This window comes from Sturnira hondurensis, unplaced genomic scaffold (assembly GCF_014824575.4).
Source record: "Sturnira hondurensis isolate 20B ecotype Veracruz unplaced genomic scaffold, ASM1482457v3 Scaffold0024661, whole genome shotgun sequence".
Classification (NCBI taxonomy): Eukaryota; Metazoa; Chordata; class Mammalia; order Chiroptera; family Phyllostomidae; genus Sturnira; species Sturnira hondurensis.
In genome coordinates this window covers 262664-272040 of record NW_028097292.1, presented here as the reverse complement: position 1 = coordinate 272040, position 9377 = coordinate 262664, and the positions used below count along the sequence as shown (strand labels likewise).

The following is a 9377-nucleotide window of genomic DNA, read 5'->3' as shown; positions in this document are numbered from 1 at the left end:
CCACGGATCACTTGTTGATCTGACCACCCACTTTTACTGAGAGGAAAACTGAAATCCAGAAAGGAGATGAGCAAAAACCAGAGTCAGTTGAACAAAGACCTGAGACACATGGCAGGTTTATTTGAAATGGCTCTTACCCAGTGGTTTCAAGAAAAATCCAGGGATTGACTCGTCATTCGTCAACCTGGAAACCTGGGCCTCAGGTAGTCCCTGAAGCCAGGAGATAGACTATGTCAGCTCCAACCAACTACCTGGAGGAGAGTAGTTCACCAAACCTTTGGAGATATTTTCCAGCAGAAGGGATGGATGCCCTCTTAATCCATTATCCTCTTTTGTTCCCATAACACCTTATAGAACAAGACTTACCAGCCCCATTTTACAAGCTGAGAAACAGTCTTGACCATAGCAAGCAACTTGCTCAAGGCAATGCTCCCAACCTTACCAGTCCACAGCACAAAGAAAACATTTGTATGGCACATTTGGGTGAACTAATGGTAATACTTGCCTACGTAGCAAACTTTCCTGACCCTTGTGCAATTCTTGACCTTGCCTGGCAACTCTAGAGCTGACAGACTCGTTTCTTTCCACCCTGTAAGCCATTTATGGCAGCTGTTAGACATACCAGTTGGGAAGTGCTGGTTTACGGCTACACAGCCCACCTGAGCTTTCTGTCACACCACAGCCCCCTCTCTTGCTGAGCCAACCTCAGCAGTGCAGGAAACCCTACAACTCAGCAGAGCCCTTTATGGGGAGCACTCCTCTTCCTTCCTTTCTTCCTGAGTTATATCATCAGGCTACAGGCAGTTAGCAAACCCCGTGTTGAGATAACATTTCATGGAGCATATCCAAAATGTTCAAATGACATGGTGCACTAAAACAAAGACAGACTTTATTTAGGCACACATACATTTCCCAGCAAGGAAGGAAAGGGTTTTAAAATGTCCGGGAGCAACTGGTTCCTGTGTACTTCTTACAGGAAGGTGGGAAGTAGGGTGGAGGCCTGTGTAGCACCATTAAGGCACAAGAAGTGCACCAATAAGGAGATAGGCAGGAAGAGGGGACTTAGAGGAAGAGAAACAGAAGGATCCTTGAGGAAGGTGAAGGGGGAGGAGGGAGAGGGGAAGAGGTGACAGCTTAGGAAGGTGCTAGCCTCAGATCATGCCCAGGGTTGACCAAGCCACAATCCCTAGGCCTGGGCTGGTTCAGCTGGGCCTGCCCCAGAGGAAAAAGTTACAGCGGGAAGAGGGGTCAGTGGAAGGACCCTGGGGCCTGGAGCACATGTAGAACTGGCGGCCCAGGTTGGGTCCTGGCTTCTTCACAGTTCGCATCACACATGGCTCCCTGTGACCCCCACAGAGGGGCATGGGCAAGGGGCCCCCCAGCACAGACTTCCAGAATATCTGTACCTCCTTCTTATCCTTGGACTTTGAAACCTTGGCCTGTCCCTCCACCACTTTGGCCATCACCTTGTCTTCTGGGGTCTTTGGGGTCACAAGGGTGCCCAGGCTAGGAAGCTCCAAATTAGAAGCTTGGGGATGGATGGAAGATGGCTGGAAGTAGCTCATCAGTTTCTTTTGGCCTCTGATGGAGCCAGCCTGACTTGCCCGAGGCCTGGCTGAGCGCATGCGGACTTTGTTTTGGCGCATCTGTACCTGGGTTTGACTGCTGAGCTGCTGTGTTGACTGCTTGCACACAGAATCTTCTTTGAGATGAACCAGGAAGTGAAGGATCTTGAGCTGGGTGCCTGAAAACTCGGGGAGGAAGCGGGTGCAAAGAGATGGACACTGTTTCGCTGGCACAGAGGATACGCTCAAGACTGCACCCACAGGGCAATGGTCAGAGCCCATCACCTCAGGCAGAAGGAAAGAGGCCCGGAAGGTATCTATGACCAGGGTCCTATCCCCCAGCACATAGTCAATACGGGAGCCGTAGTTCAGACGGCGGGCACCAGTGAGTGTGGACCAGCAGGTGAAGGCTCCTTCCTGCTTTGGGTGGAAGCAGCGGTAGCTATCAATAAAGGGCCCTACGTGGTACCCAGCCTCACAATCCACGTTACTGACCAAGCCATCCATCCACTTGCGTCCTGGGTCCTCTTCAAAGTTTTCCTGGAGAGGGGGAAGGAGAACGAAGAGAGAGAGGCAGAACTAGATGCCTGGAACTAGAAGGGACTGATTACTTCATTTTACAGACAAGAAAATGTGGTTGTTCCAAAGACTACTGCTCAAGATCACACAATCCAGCACTGGGATTCAATTTCCATCCTTACTGATACATTGTTTGCTTAATCAAAGCAATCCTTAATACTGCTCATGGAAAGAATGGAAATTAGAATGTTCAAAGTGGCTGCCATTAGAAAGTAGGACTGGGGCCCGGAGTTAAGATTACTGCTGCCCTTTTATTTAAACCCTCTGACACTATTTGTCTTATTTTTGTGTTAGAGCCCTCACTGACCATCCCTCATTCCTGAACTGACAGGCTCCAGGGATCCAGGTCTGAATACTTCTTTTGACTCAGCTCCCCAATTCATTCATCCATCCAATCCACCCACTCACTCATTCAATGCAACAAATAATCAAAGAACACCAATTATGCGCCAGCTATGGTGCTAGGGACAAAGTGGGAACCTGATCTCATTCTGGGGACTAATGAGGCTTTTAGGAGGTGATCTGGAGCTGAAAAGTAAAGGCTGAGCAAGACTAACCCAGGTGGAGGGTGTTACAAATGGAGAGAACAGCCTCTATGACAGGCCTGTGAAGGAAGGGGACACCATACCCGAAAATCTAAGGGGACACCAAATGGGGCCAGAAAACCAGCAGGAAATGACTATTTTAGTTCATGCAAGCAAGAGATGATGGTCACTTAGACTAAGGTAGTACCAAAGACAGAGAAAAATGAAATTAAGAGATGATTTGGAGCTACACTCTATAGTACTTGCTGACCAACTAAATGTGGGAAGGGTGGCGGGGGGAAGAAGGACAATGTTAACACAATTCCCAGGCTTCCAGTGAGAGCAACTAAGGAGATCACAGTGCTCTTTTGGAAGATGAGAAGACTAGAAAAGCTGGTCTGGTGGGGAGTGGACATATTCTGCTGCTTTCAACAGTGTTTGTCATGTGACCTGGTACTATTAGTTCTCTTGTCCTGGAAGAAAGAAGGTAGGAGGTGCACTTAGATCTCGAATAGTTATGAACTAAGGAGGGAAGGCATAAAGGTCTATGACACTATCACAGGAAGCAGCAAGAACAGCCTGAGTAAATGCTTGATGAGGAATAAGGCAGTGAGGGACTAAAGGCTCATACTTTGTAGTGTACACCCCCTTCCCCAGCACACCACCACCATTATCTTATTTCTGCTCATTTTTTAAGCTGGGAGCCACACTTATGTTTACATGGGTCTTCCATAAACTAATCAAGGAATCTTCCTGCAGCATTTTTTGAGCCAAGCTCAGTGCTGAGCTGAACTGTACCAGCATAAATTACTAATCCCACCCCCCACCACAACTCATAATAAGGCAAGACAAGAAAGCCTTATAGATTGTGGGGCGGTAGTTCTCAAACTTGACTGTACAATAAAATCAGCCTGGGAACTTTTAGAACATACTACTACTGGCAGTTTCTGATTTAAATTGTCATGGTATTGATATTTTTTGCAAAAGCTCCTTGTTCTGATGTGATGTCAGGTATTGAGAATCATTGGCCAAGGAGGACTCAGAAATAAGAGGTTCATACAAGAAAAGACAGAAGCCAGGTGATGACCACCAATGCAGGGTATAGTGAGAAAAGCCAAAATCAGAATAACTTTTCAATGGGCAGAAAGAAGATGGCCTGGCTAGAGTGGACAGTGTGTAAAGATACTGAAGATAGCCCTGGCTGGTGTAGCTCAGTGGATCGAGCGTGGGCTGCGAACCAAAGGGTCACTGGTTCGATTCCCAGTCAGGCATATGCCTGGGTTGCAGGCCAGGTCCCCAGTGGGGGCCACATGAGTAGCAACCACACATTCATGTTTCTCTAACTCTCTTTCTCCTTCCCTTCTCCTCTTTCTAAAAAAATAAATAAATAAAATCTTATATATATATATATATATAGATACTGAATATAAAAAAAAAGATACTGGGCACACAGCAGAAAGAGCCTAGAGAGCCAGGCCTAGATGTCCTTTCTTGCATCAGGGAGGTAACAGGGAGGTATTGAAGGTTCATGAGCAGGAGACGTGGTATTAGGAAAATGATCAAGGCAACGTGATGTTCAAGGCCCCCAGAATCTGGCTCCCAAAGGAGCCCTATCTCCTCCCACTCATCTCCCTTCCCACATCACCCCCTAATAGGAATGGGACCTGCAGTTCCCTAAGCACACCAGGAAAATTCTCAATGTGCACCCATTCCTCGTGTTAGAATCCTTTGCTCTCCTCACCCCAAAGCTCTATTCTACTCATCTTTTAAGATTCAGACATTTTCAGATACCTCCCCGGATACCCAGGCTGGCCCAGGAATCCCATTTCTGAGCTCCCTAGTTGCCTGGACTGCCATCTCTGCCTCTGCCTTGAAGACACCATTCCATAATTGGCTGGTCATGTGTCCATAGCCTACCGCCCTGCTGAGAGCTCTGAGGGGCCAAGAGCACAAACTGAGTGGTAACTGGGTCCCCAGCAGGGGACTCAGGGCTAGGTGACAGGTAAGGTCAGTAATGTCTTTTGAATGAATAAACAATCCTCTGTGCTTTGAGAATAATATTTCAAACTAAATTCTGCTTTCCCATGTAGGGAAGCTGTGCCTGGCCCATAAAACCAGCATTAGCTGGCTGGCTGAACAGAACCATGGTCAGGAGTGACGTCAGGGCCCTGGAGGGAACCTTACCATGTTGACTGCATCCCAGTGGTCGATGGGGTGGTGGGCTGTGTTCAGGTCACCCAGAATGATCACATGGCTGGAAAACACAATGGTGGGATTGTTGAGTGGACATTCAAGAGGAAAGCAGGAGTCTTGGCCCATCTACTTTCTCCTAGGCTCAAGAGCTCAGGCCACCTCCCAAATTGAAGCCAAGGTGAGAACCAGCAGCAACTTGTAACCAGCTACCTCTCCAATTTTATCATAACCCTGCTCCTTACTCTTGAGCAACCTGATTCTGATCTCCAAAGGGGACACTGTTCCATTTGACATGACTCTAACTGATCTCCTCCTAATGGTATTTTTCTGGTCCTTCGAAGGTGAACTCAGGTACCACTTCTTCTAGGAAGCAGCCCTTGTTACTCTAACCCACCCTCACTTTCCTGTCCCTCCCTTGGATAACACCTACTATTTTCTCCCAGGAACTTTATATTCCTCCTCTCATTTCATCCTTAAAACTACTCTGTGAGGTAGTGACTCATCCATTCATTTGACTAAAAAGAAAACAGAGGCAGGACTAGCCTTGGGACTTACAGTATGAGGAGGAGCCAGGACTGGTGCTCAGAGGTATCTGACTAAACATCCATACTTGTGTCACTTTACCTGTTCCTCACAGCTCTACAGAGCAGAGCCTGTTCTGGTAGGCATGCTGGTATCTGTAACCAGGCTGTGAAAAACCTCTAAAGACAAAGATCCCATATCCCTTCCAATGGAGCTTGACATAGGGCTGGGCACACAAGACAAATTCAAGGAAGCCTTGCTGCCCAGGTTTGCAGTACCTGCCAGCTGCCAGGAGGGCTTCTGCTCGGATCTGCAGCAAGCGATAGAAGCGCATCTTAAAGGACAGCCGCTCAGGCTTCCCAGGATCGGCGTGGGGGCAGTACACATTGATTAGGGTCAAGATCTTCTCCTTCCCTTCCCGTGTACTAGGAAGAAGAGACCCCGGCCCCCAGAGAAAAAGTCATTTTCAAGCCTCTCCTTCCCACACAATGTGGCTTCCACTTACTGGTTGTCTGTGAAATGGGCGCAAAAAGGACAGAAAGACATGAATGAGCTGGCATGCATAGGACTTGGGGACTGACTATGGATGCAGCAAGTAGAGGGGCATCTAGGATGACACCCAGGTAAGTCAAGTTGGGGTGCTGCCATTCACAAAGATAGGATACACAGAGAGACAGCATCTTCGGGGCAATGAGTTCAGCCTAGGCTAAGTTGCCTTTGGCTGTGGTAACAGGAGAGCTGGACCTCCCAGTCTTCACTGTAGAGATGGAGAACTCAAGGCTCAGAGGGGACATGATTCACCCAGGGTCACGTGGTGAGTAACCCAACTAGGACTAGAGTCCAGGAAAGTTAAGTTTGGAAAGATATAAAGGCTAGCCTCAGAATCACCAGACTCAAAGAGTAGAACCAGCAGTGCTCAGTGACAGGGGGAGGTGGGCTATTACCAGATCTTGTGCTGTGTAAGCAGAGCCCGGCCCTCATTATCCAGAGCGCGAAGCTCCTCTTGGGTGAACTCATCCATGTTTCCATAGCAACCCACATCCCCATTCTGAGTGGCAAGTAGGCCACTCAGGCCTTCTTCAGCAGCCACTGGCATAGCACTGTCCTTACAGAAGGTGGCCACACCTGGAGACAGACAGGGTACTCTGAGCAGGCCTGGTAGCCAACAGCCTGTTGCCCCCATACAACAAGTCACCTGGTTCATCTTCATTAAGTGTGCTGTACTGACACCTTTCCCAACTCAGAGACCATTTATGGCTCCCTAGAACCTGGGGAAACTCTACTCAAACCCTGAAATCTCAATCCCGGCATCTACAACGTCTAATGTTCTAAGTGTTGTACACAAATGCATGGTAAGTGTTCAACTCATGTTAGTTATTATCATTATCTTTATAATTGCCCTAGGAGATAGGAATTATCCCCATTTTCCAGCTGAGGCATAAAGAGGTTAAGTAACTTGCCAAAGAGTAACACAGCTAGGAAGTCAGCTAGGATTTCAACCCAGGCGGTCTGGCTCCAGAGCTCATACAATTAGCCACCACACTATTGTGCTTCTGAGGTCCAAAGCATAATTTCATACATAAAAATTTACACATAATTTTATGTGGCTTTAGCTCTATAGACTAAAATCCTATGATTCTTATTACCTTCTAATCAAATATTAAAAACCCTTTACCCCTACTTGCTTTAATCACTAAAGTTCCCCAGAAACCCCCATTTACCAGAATAGCCACTCCGGTTGCGGCTGAAGCTAAAATAGGAGTTATAGCCTTCAATGATAGCCAGGGGCTCTGTCAGCACATCCCCTGAAAAAAAGAACGTGTCAGAGATAAAACTAAGATCCAGGACACACAAAGGCCTGGAATTACAGATGTAGATTAATTCCTTGTACACATCAGAGTCAGAGTTGAAAAAGAAAATGAAGTATCTATGACTAGAGGAGGAGCTAGAAAGGTGGAGACTAGAGAGGTAATTGATATCAGAATTAGAAACAGGGGGGGAACTATTGAATGGAAGGTGGAGAATTTGGTGGGACGAGGGAGGTGACTAGGTGACAGGAGGGAGCCTGGTGGTGGGGAATGGGGATATAGGAGAAGGAACTGAGAATCTGACCTGGGAATAGGAAAAGGAGAGGAATCTGAACTGAAGTTGGAAGGAAAAGTAGTTAGGGAGTCTCAGAAGGTAGTGTGTTTGGAGGGAAGGAATCAAGAGAGTGAGCTGGGAGTGGGAGATGGGTAGGAGGGAGAGGGAATTAGGAGGACCAAGCTTGGGATGGGACTTGAGGTATAAATGATGAGAGGCTCTGAGCTGGGGAGGAGAGATGGGAGTAGAGATAAGGAGAACAAGGGATCTGATTTGTAGGTGTAAAAAGGTGAAATTAGGGAGTCCGATCTGGAGGCAAAGATGGAGTGGCAATTACAGGATCTGTGCTGGGGGCAGGAAGGAGGAATTGAGAGTCTGGGTGGATTACAGGGGCTGACTTGGGGTGGGACAATGAGTGGGAATTAGAAGAGCTGAGCAAGGCTAGAGATTGCAAGGGAGAGGGAATTAAGGTTCTGCTGAGGAAAGACGAGTTGGGAATTGGGAGATCTAGGTGAACTGAGAAATAGAGGTTTAAAGGGGACAGAGGATCAGGATTCTGAACAGGATCTAATGCAGAGATAACAAAGACAGGGCCCACGGGCCAAATCCGGCCCTCCACCTCGTTTTATCCCACCAGGCACCTTGTTTTTATCTTGCGGCAGCGCAAGCTGAGCTCAACTGTTAAGGAGTAGTCAGTCACATTTATACAGCCCTAAAATTACGTGCGGCCCTTTGAAAGCAACCCCGAAGCTGATGTGCCCACCCCCGAAAATGAGTTTGACACCCCATTAGACTCTAATGGGAGGCTCTAAAGGCAAAAGTGAAAAAAGATGGAGCAGAGGGCAAAAGTTAGCATAAACGGGAAAGTATGGTAGGGGGTCCTGGATTCTTGAGCGCTCACTGGTCACTTTGGTTTCCTGAATACAGACGATGTCAGCATCCAGTTTGTCCAAAATGCGCGCCATGGCCATGGCGGTACAGTTGTTGGGCTCCTCGTGTGCCACCCCTTGCAGAGGGCTCCGGATCCCATTAATGTTCCAGCTCACCACGCGCAACATTTGGACAACCGCTAACGCCTCTCAGCTGGCGCGGAACCAAGGCGTAAGAGAAGGCCTGGACGGCCCCCAGTCCAAGACAGGCCTTCCGCGGGCTCTCGCGCGGGTTCTCCTGCGTGCGACGGAAGGGTGGGACGCACGTGAGGCGGGACTTCAAGTCCCTCAGTTCCCATTGGCTGGAGGAGGGGGGATGCTGAAAGGGGGCGGTGCAGACGCCAAGGAGGAATGAATGGCAGGAGGAAAAGGCCTCCAGTTGGTCTCCTCCTGCTGCACTTTAGCCTATGCATCCTAGGCTGTCGGCGTTTCTGCTCGCTCAAAAGTTCTGTTCGTGTTTCTAATTAGTTACAAATGCAATTTCGCCACTTTTTAACTGGAAAAACGTTGAGCGGAAGCGCGCGGCCACCGAAGCCCCGCCCCTAACTTGACCACAGGCCCTGCTAGTGAGCAGATAGCTGCGGGATTGATGCCCTAGGAGTAGCTGGTTTAACTGTGCTCTCCGGGCGGGGGAGGGGGGAGGGGGCAGCGCACAAAAGGAGCTTCGCCGCTTCCGGAGGGAAGACTAAGAAGGACTCTAGTAGAGCAAGACTTGGGAGAGGGCCTCTGGTTTTATTGGACGGGGGAAGCGGGCGGGAGGAGGCTGTTTCAAGCCTGCAGACATTTGTCTTTAGCCTTATAGCATTAAGGACACGACTTGGCAAATACACTCTCTTGGCTCCATTTCTGAGATAAGTAAAATTGAGGCCCAGAGAATTTAAGTGGGCTACCCAACCTGCAAAACAGCACTGTCTCTCAGTGTAGCCTATCCCTCTTCCATATGCATTATCTCATTTCATTCTCAGGACAACCCTTTAAGGGGC

At 48.5% G+C, this 9377-nt stretch overlaps 1 protein-coding gene across 2 annotated transcripts; it reads right to left on the bottom strand.

Moving 5' to 3' along the window:
* Positions 1 to 100: 100 nt before the first annotated feature.
* APEX2 (apurinic/apyrimidinic endodeoxyribonuclease 2) lies at positions 101 to 8627 on the bottom strand. 2 transcript variants are annotated; one of them, XM_037038607.1, is made up of 6 exons: positions 8367 to 8627; positions 7105 to 7188; positions 6328 to 6508; positions 5662 to 5808; positions 4853 to 4922; positions 101 to 2105 (listed from the first exon to the last, which is right to left on the bottom strand). In XM_037038607.1, exons 1-6 carry the CDS (start codon positions 8521 to 8523, stop codon positions 1203 to 1205), a joined length of 1542 nt encoding a protein of 513 aa, XP_036894502.1. In that variant the 5' UTR covers positions 8524 to 8627; the 3' UTR covers positions 101 to 1202. The 2 variants fall into 2 exon arrangements, with proteins under 2 accessions (XP_036894502.1, XP_036894503.1); XM_037038608.1 differs by lacking the exons at positions 6328 to 6508; positions 8367 to 8627.
* Positions 8628 to 9377: the final 750 nt, after the last annotated feature.